The sequence below is a fragment of the Cavia porcellus genome, unplaced genomic scaffold (genome assembly GCF_034190915.1).
Source record: "Cavia porcellus strain 051 isolate PalLab524CR breed Dunkin Hartley unplaced genomic scaffold, mCavPor4.1 scaffold_31, whole genome shotgun sequence".
In the NCBI taxonomy this organism is placed as follows: Eukaryota; Metazoa; Chordata; class Mammalia; order Rodentia; family Caviidae; genus Cavia; species Cavia porcellus.
In genome coordinates, this window is record NW_026947514.1 from 29,470,319 (window position 1) to 29,488,415 (window position 18,097).

General features: G+C 42.6%; 1 protein-coding gene across 11 annotated transcripts in view; it reads right to left on the reverse strand.

Annotated features, from left to right (window-relative positions):
* Positions 1–18,097, reverse strand: part of Rgs6 (regulator of G protein signaling 6) — a 613,466-nt gene that overhangs the window by 30,647 nt on the left and 564,722 nt on the right. For all 11 annotated transcript variants that reach the window (XM_063241036.1, XM_063241035.1, XM_013155229.3 and 8 more), the window contains one exon: positions 14,676–14,862. In XM_063241036.1, the coding sequence (XP_063097106.1) occupies positions 14,676–14,862 (187 nt within the window). The remainder of the gene's footprint in view (positions 1–14,675; positions 14,863–18,097) is intronic.

Consider the following 18,097-nt stretch of genomic DNA (forward strand, 5'->3'; position numbering starts at 1 on the left):
AATCAGAGGGTAGAATGGTGGTTTCCAGAGGCTGGCAGGAGCAGGAAGGATTGGAAAGACAGAACAGTTCAGTTAGACTGGGGGAATACGTTCAAAATATCTATTGTATGTCACAGTAACTGTACTTCATTAAAATATATTGTATACTCGAAAACTGCTAAGTTGGTAAGTTTTAAGTGTTCTTAACTGAAAAATGAACATGCAAGATAATACATATGCTAAATTTCTTGATTTGTTATTCTACAATTTATATACATATATTAAAATATCATGCTTATACTACCAAAATATAATTTTGTTGTTAATTAAAAACAAAGAAAGTAAAGGCAGGAAGCATGATAGATATATTTTGGTCACATGTAGGGTCTTCTGCATCCCAACTTTAGTTGGAACCCAAAAAGTCCTGTTTGGGTCTATTGCCTAAGATTCCTTCCATAGTTATGAAATAGAGTGGTGACCCCACGATGGAAATGCACTCAGTGCAAAGACTCAAGTGAAATTAATTAGTGGCTTGGTTCTGAGATTGCTTTGATGGTCTGACTTAACAAATTTGGTGTGAAATGTTTTTCTGAAAACTTCACACAAAAATAGTCTACTCTAGTTTAAATTCTTTGCGTACAGGAACAGTATTTTAAAAAATCTTTTATAGATTCATAATCCTCAGTATAGAGTGAAAGATTTAGTGGAATTTACATGGTGCTATGTTTGGACAGTTTGAGTGTGTCCCACGAAAGTCTGGATGCTGGAAGCTTGGTCCTGTGTGTGTTATTGCTGAGAAGTGGTGGAACCTTTAAACCCTGAGGAATTCTGGAAGACAGGTCACTGGGAGATACCACTATGGAAAGGATTAATGTCATTCTCATAGCATCTACTTAGTTCCCGAGAAAGCAAGTTGATATAAAAAGAGTAAACCAGGCCCCTAACTCCCTCTTGCTTCCTATTTCACCCTGTGATCCCTCCCTCTTGTGTGCATTCCACCATGATGCCATCTACCATATCATGACACAATCAGGAAGCTCTCACCAGAGTTCCAGTGGAGAGTGCTGCCTGTTCTTGGACTTTCAGATTGTGTGATGATTAATCTTGATTGTTAACTTGATTGGTTTAGACACCTAGAGATTGTAAAGCACACTTACTGGATCTGTCTGGTTGGATCATGGGAGATGATCTTTGGGACTGTGTTTGGTGCTTGGCCTCTTTCTCTTTAGCTCTTCTCCTGCTCTCTCTTGGATGCCATGAGGTAGACATCTTTGCTTTGCCATTTCCTTCTGCCACAATATTTCTGTCTTAGCATCAGACAACTGTGGACTAAATCCTCTGAGACCAGGAGCCAAAATAAATCTTTTATTTAAGTTGCAAGGATCAGGTATTTTGTTCCAGCGATGGAAAACTGACAAGTAGGAGCTCCAAAATGGCAAGCTAAATAAATTCATTTGCTTTATAAAGTAATCAACCTTACGTGCTTTATTAAAGTAATAAAAATACATTTGCATACAGAGTTTCTTGGCTCACTGTGATGTTTATTTGAATGTAATGTTCAGTAAGTTTGTAGGCTCCATGCTTGCTTTGGTTTATAATGAATTAAGTCCCTGCCCTTTGTATGGAAAAAGAGTAAGGACTGTATTCTGTTCAAAGAACCAAATGCATCTTGGCTCATCCATCCCTCAGAGTCCAGACTAGGGGCATTCTTGGTCTTTGCTTTCTTATGTCACTTCTTTAAATTATTCTAATATTTAAATCTTGGGTACAAATGTTAACCCAGAGTAAAAATGAGTCATTGTCTCCTTCTTGTGTTAGGCATTGCTTGTCTGGCTGACAAAACCAGGGAGCTTCTTTGTCATCTGGGAAGGCCAATCCTAGTGCTTGGACTCTCTCCAAATCTCTCTCCCAAACAACAAATCTCTGTCTCTTGTACTGACTTCTCAGAGCAATTTAAATCTTCAGTATATATCTCATAATATCCCTCCTGTTGTCTCAAAAGAAGTTAGGAAACCTCTTCTAGCCTTGGCAACAAAATTTTCCCCAATCCAGATAATTTCAGTATACTCATTGCAGGCAAGAAAATCTCTGCTTTATTGAAAGAAAGACCTTTCCCCTTGAAATAGAGTAAGATAAAGCAGATGCCTAAACATTTAATCAAAATATTATTCATCAAATATTTATTGAGCATCTACTAAGTTCCAGGCACTGTCAGGTACTGAGATTATAGCCTAAACAAGATAGCTACTGATCCTTGCTGTCACACAGATTAGAGTCTAAAGACTTGCACCAAGTCTTTTGCACAAAGATGCACATCAACTGAGCTAAGGAATGCAAAGAATTACAGGTATAGGTGGTAGGATGGGGAACGGTGGTCAGCTAGGTAGAAAATTCCTCTTCAAGATAGGAAGATCTGGGAAGACACAGAGAAATGTGTCTCCTAATTTGATGGGGACTAGAAGGAGGTCTGGAATCACAGATGTACAGGCTGACCAAGCAGACCAAGAAAGATAATCTGACAGCAAAGAGGAAAGAACAGTACACAGAGGTCCATTCTTTAGGGGGCTAGGTGTGTAGCCAAGTGCAGTTTAGGCACCACTATCTCTGTCACCTTCCATGTCACATGGCCAACTCCAAAGCCAGATATCAACATGAAGATGGCACGGGAAGTGACAACACAGCCTATTTGAGAATGAGTAGAGTCTTTCCCTGCCTCCTATTCTATCCCTTCACCATCAAATGACAATCTCAGACCCCAACAAGAACAGCAACCAAAGCAATAATAGCAGACCCAAGACTCAATAAAGTCCAAGAAACTCTGTGGATTCCCGTGCCCCTTACAGTGCCATGGCTTCAGCACTCCTCTGCCTGGGCCTCACTTTCCTATGACTCTGCCTTATCCTACTCCTCTTCCCCAGACAAAGAAGTGCAGCATGGGATGTACCCAGTTATGGACCCGTGTTCCTTCCTCCTCGCCAGCTTTGTCTAGGCAACACAAAGACGGTAAACAGGGGGTGGGTGAACAGAGAGCTGCAATTTTTCTGGGAATGAGAATTAAGATCAGACCCAGGGTCCTTGGCCATTTCCCAAATGCAATGAGTTTATCACTGCCAGGAACAGCAAGTGTATAGAGCTCTTGGCAGTGACCTCTACTGATTTATGAGGGGCTCTGGTTTGTTTCCCCTGGTCTTAAGGGAAATGTATATCCAGAATCTGCAAATTGCAAAGGAGCCACTGACCAGACCAGCCAAGCTCCAACTGAGAAGGAATTCCTAGGGGGCTGAAGGGAAAGACACTTTTAAAAAATTTTGATTGTCTCATCTTGTCCTGTCCTATCTTCTTTCCTCCTTTTTTCCTACCTTCTTTTGTTCCCCAACCTTCTACAAGATATGGCTAAACTGACTGAGAAGATGTGAAATTACCAGTGGTCACACTTGCATCTGGATCCTGTGGAAAGGCATCTTGTTCAGGAAGGGTTCACTGTGTATCAAAAAACAAATGCCACAAAGCCCTAAACCATGCCTAATGTCTCAGGGACCTCTCAAGGCGGGCAGGGAATCACACCCCTGTAGTGGCTGGCAGTGATAGTGCAGGGAGGGCATCCTGATGAGACACACCACCTTTATTTTCCCTTCTTGGGCCAGGCTGCTCTGATGATGTAGGCACTGCTTTCCTGGGATTCTAAGGAGGAAGAGAAAAACAGCTGAGATCTGTAAGGCCTGGGATTCACACGGGAGCCAGAGTGAGAGAGCAGAACAACTGTTTCCAAACCGCACCTGCCAAAAATCAATATTTTGCTGTGAGAGTCCTCATTTGGACATCTCTTTTTTTAGACAAAACACAGTAAGTCTCACAAGAGGTAGGGAGGTAATCAGAGAAATGTTAAGGCCCTGGGCCATACTGGAGCATCTGTACCACTCAAGACACTCCATGTCCTCTCCTCTGCTGTGGTTCCTAAACCAGCACAGATCTCATTTCCCACTTTAGACCACCCTCAGGAGCAGGGAACGGCTCATCTGGCGTAGCACACAGTGGCCAAGAGCCCTCCTTGTGATTTTCAAGTGCCTTATTTTTCTTTTTGCAAGTGGATGTGCCTCGTTGTTGCCCTCCATCCTCCAGCTTGCTGGAACAGCATCCAGATTTTGGGAGCTGTTAGGTCTTGCAGTCTCTTGAAGGAAAATATGGGACAGAACATTAAGTGATGTGCATGGTAATGGAGAAGGAACTGGACTGGGGCTCAAAGGCTTGGACTCAGGTCCCATTTGCCGCTTTCTAGCCTTTTCAATCAAGTTTTAAATGTAGGAATAGAAGTGAAAGCACTATAGAAATGATAATGCATGTCCAGAAATAATAATAATTTCAGGTGTGACCGTCCTTGTAAGAGACGACGTGTGGGTGAGGTCAGAAGATTCTGGAGAAAGGAATAAAGGAGAAGCAAGGAGCACTGAGGAGGAGAGTCCAGCTGTATTACTGTTTGTTGGTTCTGCTCACTCTGAAGCAGTGGGCAGGGTCAAGCAACCCCATTCTTCAGATGAGGGTACTGAAACTCTAACAGATGAAAAGACTCAAGGTGAGTACAGAGCCAGCATTTGAACCCAGAGCTCCTGCTGTTCTCACTTTGCTGGGTTGCTTTTCATTATCTTTAACTTGGGTTCCAAAAAAGACTCAATGTTGCTTGGCTGGGACAAAGTCCCTCCCTCTGTGGTCCCAGAGATGTGAGAGATCTCTTTTGCATCCTAATCTGAGCTGTCCTAGTGGTAGATGTAGCCACTGCTCACCATTCTCTTTTGAGAACTATTCACAACCACTATTGTAGAGATGGCAGTAGGAAGACGGCAGGGGTCTCGCCGTCCAAGCTCTGGTTTCTTACCTAACTGTAGGCCACATATACCTTGTCTCTCATACTTGAGAGAAGCTGTGAATGTTCTTTGCAACCAGATCCCAGACTGGCAAAGCATTGACAGTTTATGGGCCTTTCAGAAGATAGGAGTAGCAAATCTGTATCCTTAGGTTTTACTTTTTCAGAGACTCATTCATATTTTTAACCAGAAGTCTTCAGTTCTTAGGCATGGTTAGCTGGTATCTAGGGAAAATTAAATTCTGTCTCAACATGGGACCTGCAGGACTGAGTACTGCATGGTGGGAAGGACTTAAAGCGAATTCCTGTCTGCTTAATAAACATAGAAGCGCTGATAGAAAAACTCCATAGCCACACAGGCACTCACAAAAGTGAGACAGAAATCACTCCCCACAGATACAGCTTTGGATTGTCATTTTGGGATCATGTGGACCTTAAATGAGAAGTCTCCATTTGGATTTCCTTGGCTCTTAAGAAGACCACGGGGATCCTCTGTTTTTATAAAAGTCATTGGCCAAGGTCACAAGAGGGTACAAGAATAAGTCATCATTTGCCTGTAGTGTGCAAAGCATCTGTACACTCAATTTAACTAGCCAAAGCACATGGTGTTTCCATGCTTCTCAATCACTACTCCCACGTACGAGTAACTTCAAAGAGTTTCACACATTGCCTTTACCTACCCAATACCATAGTTATTAACTCAGAAAATTGTTTTCCTTTTCCTCATTAAGGTCATGGGGTTTGCTGCAAGAGATTTAGTTTAGAAATAGCATTTTAGAAATTAATTTTCTGATTTCCCCCTCTCCAGGAACTCCTAGTCTGTGTAGAAATAAATAGCAGATCATGAACAAATGATTTGTTCTCTTCAAAACATATCCCTCCTTCTGAAGTTCATCTCCCTAAAATAAGACCACCCACAGAAACGAATGAGTAACTCTTAGCGCAAGGAGTGCCATGGCATTCTTTATTAAAATACGTCTGGCATGGGAGGCCACCAGGAAATGCTCTCCGACAGAGGATTAATTCCAGGAAACTTGGTGCAGTCTTGTGAACTGGTGTACAATGCCACCACCTCCACTGTGGGGCAAAGATGAGGGGCTTTGCTAGGCTCAAAAGTCTTCTCTGTGCAATCAGGGACAAACATGAAAAGCAAACTGCACTGGGCTGTGCCTTACAAACAAAACAAACATTAGAAGCCTTGTATATCTCTATCAGCTACTTTTAAACACCTATATTTAGGTACCGATAGAAACTTACAACTAGAGGCTTCTTGTCTGCTCAGGGTGGGAATAAACTTGGTGTCTTTCTCAGCTCTTTTGTCACCTCATCCTGGTCTTGATGCTGCCCTTTGATTGGTCCATGAATTGATGATGGATAAGTGGAGGCTTAATAACTTAGACTGAGGACTTACTATAGAAATATATACAGCTATACATTTTTCAGAGCCTGGAACTTAGTGGGTATTTCTAAATTTTGAAACTTAAGTTAACCAATCAGTACTTATTGATTACCTACTCTATTTGCTCTTCAGAGTTTAAAGCCAAAGATAACTTTCCCCTTGATACTCTATTTTATAATAGGTACAGCTAGTATTATAATTCTAGATCAAATTATCAAGAAAATTATTTTTAAATAATCTCAACATGATGCAGAGCCTTATCTTATTGTCTCAGGGACTTATAAAGGGTAGAGAAGACCAAATTCCTGCTCCCATCCATAATTTCTATTGCTGGTAATACTGGTGATTGAACTCAAGGCCTTTTCACTGAGCTCTATCTCTGGCTCATTTTTAATTTTTGATATTTAAACAAGGTTTCACAAAGTTGCTAAGTTGCCTGGGCTAGGCTCAGACTTGGATTGTCCTATCTTTGCCTCCCACAGTACTGGGGTTACAGGCGTGCATTGCCAGGTCCCACTTCAAATACTCAAATTCATAATTTATAAGGCTAGGACAGTCCAGGATCAGAGCAGGGTGGGTGTCTCTGAGGTCACTGCAGGCCAGGAAAGCAGTAGAGTGGAGACAATTAGGAAAGCTAGTGAGTGGAAATCTGTGAGGACCAGAGCCACTTGTCAATCCATTTGAAGGACAGAGTTCCAATCCAATCTCAGAGACCTATTCTGTTTTCTTTGTAAAGAATGATGTGTTCTTAGACAAGCTCTACCTGGTGGCAAAAAGCTACCCATCCCTCCTATTTCCTGCAAAATTTCTTTTAGCATAGAACTTCACACTCTGTAGGTCAAGGTCTCCCAACCCAAATGAGAGCGGATGTTCATGAAATAGATGGCTCAGCAGCGGGGCAAATGATTGCATGGATCCAGGGACACAGACCTTGGAATATCCTTGGCTCCTCTGAAGGTTTTAAAATTGAAACCAAATAGTCACTGTGCTGGCCAGCTGACTCCTATGTCCCTCCTGGAGCCTGTGGAGGCTCTGGAAAGAGGCAAGTGCTCTAAGAGGAAGAGGAAGCCTTTGGTTTTCAATATTTCCTATGTCTTAATTCTCTCTACCAAAAATTACTGGCAAAAGTTGAGATTATACATCCCATGAGTCTCTCTCTTGGTTCCAGCCTACTCTGTCTACCATCATCTGATACACTCTTCTGCTCAAAACCATCAACACTCTCCTACTATCTTTAGGATGAAAAAGTTTAAATTCCGTAGGTGGGCATTCCTTAGGTGGGCACTCCAGGGCTCTCACATTTCCCTGCATTTTTGTCCTTCTAAGAACACATATCTTCTTGAGAGAATTCCCTTTTGATTTTAGCTTGGAATTATGAGACCTCACAGAGTGGGAAAGCCATTCATTGGTGTGAGTTCACACTTAGAAATATATAACACTTTTTAGCTTTTCAAAGAATTTTCAGGGCTACTCGGTCACCTAATTTCTCCAAACTCCTTAGTGGGCTACAGGGAACATCACCTCCATTTCATAGCTGAGGAAAGGAAGGCATAAAAAGGTCATGGCTCTTACCTAAGACCACAGCAAGGACAATGGCCTGTGGCTGAGAACAGAGAATTCAATCCTTAGCAGAGAGAACTGAGGAAAAAGGAAAGGCCCATTTACCTCCTCCCCTTATAAGGCTAAATCTATGACACTGCAGCAACCCCGCAAACAACTGAGGGCTATGGTCACAGCCCACAGCCAGTTATGGAAGATTTGGTCTTGGTCCAAATTTTCAAAAAAGGCCAAATGGTTCAGCAAAACAAAAGTGCAAATGCTAGGCCCATGCTGACAGAGTATCTTGTAAAATATTTCCACAGGAAGCAAACACAGGCTATTAACCTTGCTGTAACAATGAACGTGGTCGAATAGAAAACAAAATTCTCCAAGGAAGGCCACGCCCAACCCTAGGCCCCTGTGCCAGTGAATTCTTAAATCTGCCTGAGCTTCACTCAGGCTACTGACCACTGACCCTAGGGCACATGCTTGCTTTTTTGAGGGGGCCATGACCACTGAGCAGGTGTCAGAACTACTCTGACCAGCTGAGGTAGCCACCCAGAGCTTTTGATCTCAATAGTGGGATTTCAAAGGCTTAGATGTCACTCTTCTATCTTATCAGCTGAGCGAACTGAGAAGCTAGAAGGTTTATAGAACATCATTGTACAATTCTAAAAAAAAAAAGCATAGAGAAGAAACGGGATCAGAGTTGTAGCTTGGGTCCTCCTGTAGGGTCCAGAGTTTCTCCAGGTGTCAGGTGGACAGCCACACCCTCAGCACTGAGAGTCCAGGGACGGTGTGGTCTGAGCTGTGGACTCTTGGTCAGAATCAGGATATCTGACTGCAGTCCTTGCTGGCCACAAGTTGCCATGGATTGGGAACTTCCTTACCCCAAAACTTCAGAGCTGACTGCTCTGCTTCTCATGTGCTGCCATGCTTGCCAGGAAGGGGGAGCCTGGGTGAGAATCATGGTACCCGCTGGCTCTCCTCCGACTAGCAGCAGTCTCAGAGACAGCTGTGTTGCCCTCAGTGTGCCAAACCCGGTCTCCTCTCCCTGCTTCTTTTCCCACAGAAACGGAAGATTAACAATGTTCAATCCTCTAGACAACATCTTTCTGGATATTTGGAATCACTGCAATAATTTTCATGATCTATTGGTTGGCAAAAGGCCCAAAAGATACAGCTAGTGGTTCAAATCTGGCCTTTGAGATAAGAATATTTTTATGTTCCAATCCTTTTAATGCCTAGGGATCCATATTCAAAACACCCATGACAATGGAACATAGTGAAATGTGTTCTTTTCAAATTTCTTATTCCTTGAGTATTTCTGGACAACACATATGAATTTCATGCAAAACTTCAAAAACATTCAGTATTTGGAACACGTTAGTTAAACTAGTTGAAATAGTGAAAATAACTCCAAAAATTATACAAAATTGATTTTCACTGCCCATAAATAAAGTGAGTGTTTGAGGGGACATAGTCACATTCACTCACATATGAAATATGATCAAAAGTATGGTAAATGTTTAATTTTTGAAAAAATTTATTGTAGTAAAAGACTCATTATGATCCCCCTTGAAATGCACCCCTTCTTGCTTTGAACACACTTATCTCATTGTTCTTGCTGTTTTCTGAAACAGTTCTAGACGCCCTGTTTTGCGAATGTCTTCGGTTGCAGTGTCATGGCTGCCTTGATTTCCTAAATAGATTCAAAACTTTTACCCTTCATGTTCGAGAAAGAGCCGGAAGGCGCACAGTGGCAGGTCCACTGGATAAACTGGAGGAGGACACACTGGAATGCTTTTATAAGCCTGCTGGATGACCCTTGGCAGCAGCATTCACTGTATTTTTATCACAGTGTGTGAAGACACCCACAAAAGAGGACTTCCAGAACTGTTTCAGAAAGTGACGTGAATAATGAGATAAGCGTGTTCAAAGTGAGGGGAAGAGTTTTGAGGGGGTTAATGACAATGTGTCCTTTACTGTAACAAATTTTTTTTAAAAATGTAAACATTCATCATACATGGGGGGGGGTACTGGGATTCAAACTCAGAACCTTACACTTGCCAGGCAGGTGCTTATGCCACTGAGCTATATCCCCAAACCTCACCATACATTTTGATCACACCTTGTATTTTGTTTACATTGCTACATTATAGCTGCTTTTGCTTGGCAGAATCCATATATCCTTATGACTCAAAAAGCCTAAAATTTATACTGTCTGGCTCTTCACAGATAAAGTTTGCCTCCTAGTTTAATGTAAAAGGCAGAATCACTTTGTTTGCATAATCACCCTGTTATGAATTATTATGTTGCTCAAATTCACACTGCTAAAGGCTTAACCTCCAGCAGGATGGTTTTGGAGGTAATGAGGTTTGCATTAGGTCATGAGGATGGGGGTCCAGGCTGGGATTAGTGCTCCTATAAAAGGAGGAAGACAGAGTAGCCTTTCAGGCCATGAAAGGGGACAGCAAGAAGGTGGCATCTACAAGCCGGGAGGAAGCCCCTGACCAGGAACCTAACATGTTGACACCTTATTCTTCGATTTCCCTGCCTCTGGAAGTGTGATAAATGAACATCTGCCATTTAAGCCATGTGGTTGGTGGTATTTGTTGTAGCAGCCTGTTTGTTATAGCAAGTATAACACATATCTAGACACACAAAGTGAGGAAGAAAATACAAATGGCCTCCAATTTATGATGGGTAGTTCAACCTAAATGTTTTGACTTTGTGGTAGTATAAAAACTATATGCATTCAATAGAAACCATCCTTTGAACTCTGGATTGTAGTTTTTTCCTAGGCTAGCCATTCCTAGGCTAATCATGGTACAGTTCTCTCTTGTGGGGCTGGGCAGCAAAAGCAAAACACAGTTCTAATTCAGTTACTCAGTCATGAGAGGAAAGAACTGATACCCTCCAGTATTCTGTGTTGGTAAGCTACGATGCTTGGTCAGTTACATGCAGTAAATGTATTTTTAATTTTTGACATTTTCAATTGACTATCAGTTTTTTGGGACATAACCCCATTGATATCAAGATATCAAAGAAATATCTGAATATCAGAGCAGGGGTGGTCATGGGTGAAAATAATACATAAAATTATTTTAACGTTTCATTGAACATGTTAAACACTAAAAGAATTAGAAAAGAAGGTTTTCATTAGCAAGATAAAATAGGAAATGTTTTCTGTGAGCCAGTCACTATTGTTGACATGTTTTGTCTCATGTGGTCCTATTGCAGCCATAAACTGTATCCATGTTCTACAGAGGAGGAAAGGAAAACTCAGGAGGTTTCAATAACTTGCCCGAGGTCTCTCTGTTAGTAAGAGGCACTTTGTATATTTATGGCAGAAACATACTGCAGAAGCAATAGCGAATAGGATGAAAATAGGAATTGGTTTAGGAAGAGTGTTTTATTGAATTCTTGGGAGACTAATCCTAGCAGGTAATGAGGAAGATACATCTGTGCAGGTCTTCAAACATAAGACTGCTGTGCAAATCGGTTGTAATATACATGAAAGCACCTGAAAAACTTCAGCCTACGGAAGGCTGGGTGTTCAAAATCCTGTCAAGACACAGTGTGCTAACTTTTCATATTCTTTCATCAAATCTTTCTTGAACTAAGTACGATATGAGTGTCCAAAAAGAGAGGACTCGTTGAGTAAACTATGCAGCCTCTACACGATGGAATAGTATGCAGCACTTAAAGAATGAGACAATAATCACACTATTGTTCCTACATTATCACTGTGGCGTTTAGACTGTTCTGTGTAACACACAAGAAAGAAAATGAATAATTATGTTATCATCCTTGAGAACCAGATTGTTGTCATGGATAAGAAAGAAGAGGTTAAGTAACATCCCTTGTACTCCTGAATTTGAATTGAAAATATCACTATTAACTCATGATGTACTATAAACAATAGCAAAAGATCTCCTAAATCTGTTCACTGAAAATGATGAATAAAACAAGAAAAAGGAACACTTCTAAGTATTCAGATTTCAGAGACTTCTGAAAACCATTTTCCTCTAAGAGGGGCTGGGAATAATTTGAGAAATGGTTTCTTGCAACTCTAGGGCAGAATCTGAATATTTAGTTTCCTTGCTATTTGGGTAACATCAAAGACTACTAGAGTCTTATTGTAAGAAATCAGATGATCAGATACAGCACTATTGAAGCATCAATACATATATAATAAGTAAAAGAGATTAAAACACATAAAAAGGGTTAAATTTATGAGTTCACAAATATATTTTAAAAAACAAAAAAACTCTGATCAGGGAGATGATAGCAAATTACTATGTTCAAAACTAGAAAATACAATAAAGGGAAAGAATCAAAATTTATCCACCTTACTTCTATGAATTGTGTGACTAGTTAATTAAAGAGTAGTTGAGAGAAGTTTTCTTTATGGAAGTATTCCAGTTAATAAATGAAGAGAGAATAATAGAACAAGAGCATCATCTTTCTGTAGCCCCTAATTAACTAATGGTCCTAAGCAACAAACACCAACAATTGCCAAAAACCACAAAAACAGACAGCTAGATGTCACGTGCCTTCTGAAAAGAAACACTACAAGATCCATGAAGCAGTTTTGGTGACAAGAATCAAACCTAAATCTTATTAAACATCGAAACCAAGCAAACAAATGATGTATATGGAATACAGAGGATATAAGAACATATTAAACAGCACCATAGAGCTGTGATCAGAAAAATCCAGACTCTGGAAATCTTGGCAGGACAAGAGATCCAATTCTATCAACAAATACATTGTATAGGCCATGGGAAGGTGAACAAAGATGAAGGGAACTCCAGATTAAAGAACACTTAAATGTCAATTGATTACAATGTGTGTGACTTACCTGGATTCTGATATTAAATAAAGATTTTTAAAAGTCGTTTATGGAACTGCTATAATTTTGAGCACTTGTCTGACATTCAATGTCATTAAGAGGTTATTGTTAAGCTGTGATAATGGTGTTGTGGTAATGTTAAAAATAAAGGGCCAGTCTTATAACCCAGTGGCAAGGGGAAAGGATGGTGGGGATGCAGCTAAAAAGAGGTGAGTTATGGACTGATGGTAGCTGAGGTTGGATAAGGGCATAAAGGCTTTTGATTTGCTCTTTCATTTTTCTATGTGTTTAAGTTTCCATAATAAAAGATTAAAACAAGTCCCCCGTGATGTTATGTTCTGAGAAACAATGCTGACTGGAGACAACATGGTTCTGACCAGTATTTCTTTTCTGGTGACCCATGAATGATGGAGAGTTGAGCTTTGTGTTTCAAATCATCCACCCAAGATGAAGCTTCCCCATCACCTCCTCACTGAGCCATACCAATATGGTGCTTGGGAGCATATACATGTACAGATACAAAAACATATCAGAAAAAAGAATTTTCATGACATTCTACATTTTGCTCCAAAGTTGCAAAGGGCATGAGGGGTTTGTTGTTTCATAAGGCAGAGACTGAGCTCTGCAGAACTGAATCTGCACTGCACAGGCATTGCATGGAGTCCACAATCAGGGAAAGAAGAGGTGGAGAAGGCATTCAGAGTGGTAAGAGTTTCCATTCTGAAGTGTTGCACAAATGAAAAGAGACACTGGTTGTGTCCCGTGCTGTTATTGCACTGGCGTAGCTACATGAAGTTTCCAAAATTAGATAATGTCTGTGGGAGAGAAAACTACCCACATTCTTTAGTGGGGAATCCACAGGCAAGAGAAATGAGGAGCTGGGTCAAAGTATAACACCCTCTCACTGAGCGTGGACCTATGAGAAGAACTGAAAATTAGGGGACAGGAAGTAAGAAACTGATCCCATGCCTATCTTTAGAAATAGCACCTCCCAGGCATCAAGATGAAGCTTGCTGTTTGGTTAACTTCTGTGGCTTTTGTTGTTCTGCCAGCTCCATAAACATCTGTGAATGTCCTCACTGTGCCCTGCAGGGCTGGAAGTCCCTCTTGTGACCTTGATTTAACCCCAGAGTTCACTTCTTTGGGGGCTCTTCTCACACTGCTGAAATTGTCCATTACTTGTCTGTTACATTAGCCCAAAACCTATTGAGGACAAGGGCTTTTGTCTGTTCTTTGTGGTGTTCTATCACATAGCCTAGGGCGTGGAATATGGAGGGGCTCAAAAAATATTAAGCACACATTGGAATCACTACAGAAGCAGTGCAGAGGCTGCTTATACGTGTGAACATCATAGACAGATGTGGGATTGACTTGTGGCCCTGCCAGCTCACTCTATCCACTCATGTTGGATTATGGCTTCTACAGTCTACTACTGACCCATCGCAAGACATGGTTTTTAAAAACATTTTGAGAATTTCATGGAAAAAATAAAACATGTAGTCTTTGTCTTATGATTTTTTGACTTTACAATAGTGCATAAAGGATAGGCATTTAGTAGAAGCTGTACTTCAAATTTGCATCTTTCCTGGGTTAGAGATCTGCAGGGTGATCCTCTCTAGAGATGCTGGGCAGTAGAGAGCTACATACAGCTTGTGGTCAGTCAAATGCTCAGGAATGGAAACAAGCAGTACTCTGCATTGTGCTGTGTATACTAAGCTTTTCTAGACATATTAAATGCATTTGCAATAAATGGTATTTGAACTTATGATGGGTTTATCAGGATATAATCTCATCCATCAAGAGTCAAGGATCACCTGTGACTACAAATTTCAGTTTCTATGCAGTAAAACTAACTAACCTACGAAAATCATATTGGAGCTTCATTGTGTACCCATTTGGGGTGGTTTCTGTTAATCAATTTATAAATAATAAAACCTGAAATTCCAACTACGTATTATGCCTTGGACTTGTGTTACAGGCTGGAGTGGTGAAGTGGACAAAGACACACTTTGCAGCCTAACCATTTGTGTGGATAAGCAAACCTGGGCATCTTCAAATGTGTATCTCCCTCCATCTTTGACATTTTGACTTGTTATCTCATAGCTGTGAGAATCCAAGTTGATTGCACTTGGGGCCCCTGGGGCTAAAAACTCTTGCCAGATTTCTTCCACCCTCTTGGCCACATCCTGTAGGGGTTGTTTCTTGAGATCTTGGACAGCCAGCCAGAACCTAAAGGGGAAGCAAGAAACAGTCAGTTCCACCTGGACCCTAATAGAGATAGTCCCAGAGCTGAAGCATCCTCCTATACCATCACCAGTCTTCCCTGATGCTGTTACAAGAGTCATACAATCTATGGGGATTGCTGAATGGACAAACTGGTCCAGCACCATGAAGGATGGAAATGGAAGCCATGTTGAAAGATCAGTGGGGTTTGGGTGACCAACAAGAGATTTCTCTTCCTCTACATCAAGATAGCTCAACATCCGCACAACTGTCATTTCTGGCTGGATGATTCTTTGTGGTGAGGGTGGGTGGGTGGGGGGATTAGGGACTGCTCTGTGCATTGCTGGAAGTTATGCAGCAGCTCTGGCCTCTACTCAACTAGATGTCGACAGCCAAGTTATGATAACCCAAATGTTTGCCTGGATGCAAAAATCACCCATTTGAGAACCACTGTCATCTACTCTGTATGAGTCCCTTTGCAACATCTGGTTGGGATCTCACTTGGAGCTATCAAAATGAAGAAAAGATCACAGAAGCAGGTAGAATCCTAGAATCATAAAGAATCCTTGAGCTTGAATGAACAAACCACTCGTGAGAGATGGAGAAACTGAGCCATTCACAATGTCAGCATTCAACATAGTGCTTGGTGTATAGTAGCTACGCAATGAATGACTTTTAGATCCAAGGTAGGCTAATCTGGAACACAACTGATGGGCATACATGGGAGACCTCTCGGGAGAGTGCCAGAAAGAAAAGTCTTTTGCTCATTTCCATTTGCCTCTCCATAATCCCTCAGGATCTGCATGGAAGCTGCCCTTGGCAGAGCCGCCTATGAGCTCTTTTCTGCTGAGGGCAGTAGCAACAAGAGCCAAAGCCCAAACAGCAGCTCCGTGATCCAGAGGCAGCCTTTCGGTGGGACCTGGGACCTGCTGGGGAGGGGCAGGCCAGTTTCCCCAGTGAGATAGGAGAACAGGTCCAGGGCTGAGGGACCCCACAGTCACAGGAATAGCACCTGCTGTAATCTAGTCAGTGAAATGGGAGGACAAGAAAAGCTGAACCACGACACAGTGGAAAGTGCATCAAATCTATCTTCAGATTTCACCCAAAGTAAGATATACTTGGGTTTTTTGTTTGTTTAAAAATAAATAAATAAATGTTACTCATGTTTTCCCGTGGCTTTTCAGTGTCTGTGGAACCAAGTGCATGGCTCAAAGGCACCACACAGTGGCAGACTTCGGTAATGCAGCCCGTTTTCTCAAGGAGAGGCATGCCCAGGTGTTTGCTTCTGAAATGCTGGGCTCCAGCCTTTCCTCTGACTTGCCAGTTAAGATTCTAATGATCTTCTTACAGAAAAGTCCCATGATTCTCTCACTGATCTTGAAGAGCACAGATCAAGGCGAGGAAGGAGGGAATGATCAGAAGGACAGGAACACATCCTGTCCTGCCCTCATCCTGGCTGTGGCTTGCACTGTCTAGAACTGCTGTGCTTTTTAGGTGCATCTTTCTTCAACTGTGAAATGGCCACGAAGTGGGTAGAGGGAGCTATGATACAGATCTGAAAAACTCCTCCTCCACACTTAACTCTGAAATACCCCTGGGTGGGGAATGGAGGGGTGTACTGGAGTGGCAGCCAAAGGCTCGATATTGCCCAGTTTGTCCCCTCAAATTTTGGCTCTTTCTCCTCCCAGTGGATGGTGCAGAAGTGACCAGGGCTCTTGCTAATCTCATCACTGTTCTTCAACACCAGCCCTTCTTGTTTCTGTCGCAGGTCCTGGGGGCTCTCAACCTCCAGGCTGCCAGGGGGAGGAGGCCAGGGGTTCTTTAACCAGAGGGTTTCACTTCACAAGGAATGCTAACCTGTCAGACCACTCAGCTCAGCCCTTGAAATGCGCTTATCTCCTCTGCCTCTTGGCCCCTTTCCCTGGTGTCCTCTGGGCTCTCTATCTACCTTTAAGGTCTGCCATGAGGTGAGAGGTGGAGAAGGTCATCTGACAAGCAGAGACCTGCAGGGCGTTTTCTGCCTGTGAGACCTGCCTGACTGGCAGGCTGACAATGTCAAAAGCCCAGCACTGCAGAAAGAAGGCCTGGAAAGGGATGCTAAGGGGCAACGTACCAAAGCCTAGGTCAGCAGTCTTCAGCAAGCACACACACGACCTCTGCCTGCGGAGTTGCCTCTGAGGGGCTCAATCTCTAGCTGCAAGGAACTTTCTGGGCCAGTGTCCTGTCCTTTCCAATCTATCAGATCCCTGAAATTTCTCACTCAAATGGATGACACATGGGTGATTTCCTGCCTCCTCTATCACTGTCACATGGTACGTCACTTTCTGTCATGTCTGTCCCTTGCTCCAGTCTGCTCTGAGCAGAAATTCTCCAGTCCTTGTGCTCCTATAGTAGGCCCTAAAACCCCTGTGGTTTCTGGGCTCCGAAGGCCCCCCGTGGCTCCTGAGGCTTCCAGATCCTTTGTAGAAGGATTTGGGAGTCACATTAATGCACATTGCTCAGCTCAGCTGGCTACAGAGAAGCTCTGGAGCTGATGTCTTTGCAAATTTAACAAATTTTTGCATGAAAATGTTCCCTTTATCAGATAAATCCAAGATTTTAAAAAAAGCACAAAAGGAAACAATAGGCAGGGCAGAGGAAGAGGTGAGGAAGGAGCTGAGGGAAGGAGGCGATGGAGAGTGGAGGAGGGGAGGAGAGGGTCAGGGTGACTTGCCCTCCACAGCAGTTTCTCTTCCTGCACACACAGGGCTCAGCCCAGCCTTCAGTCAGCCTTGGAGATGACCTGCCTTGTCCCTCCCAGGTGACAGCAAAAATGCTGTCACAACAGCATTCTGACAACCCATACGTGTTTACTATCACAGTGTCAATTTGAAATTTAGAACAGGCTGCAGATTATGCTTGCCATCTTCCAGCCCCTCGGAGCTCAGGCCACTCTCTGCTCTCCCACCAAGCAGCCACAAAAGCGTCTCTGCGTCTCCACTGCAGAAGGGAGGCCCACTGAAGCTTGCAGAGCGGCTGCTCTTATCAAAAGCCTGCAGGTGTATCTCCTCTGAGGATGCGGTGGGGAGTCAAACGCCAGCAGCAGCGTCAAATTCACCCATCCTGCACTAAGCCCTCACACTGGCAGCAGAGGGTCATGGTGACTGGCAGGTCCAAGATTCCAGGGTATTGGGGAGACCACCTGTCCTGCCACATCCTGAGGTGCTGCCAATCATCAGAGCAGCAGGAGGCAGGTAGCTGG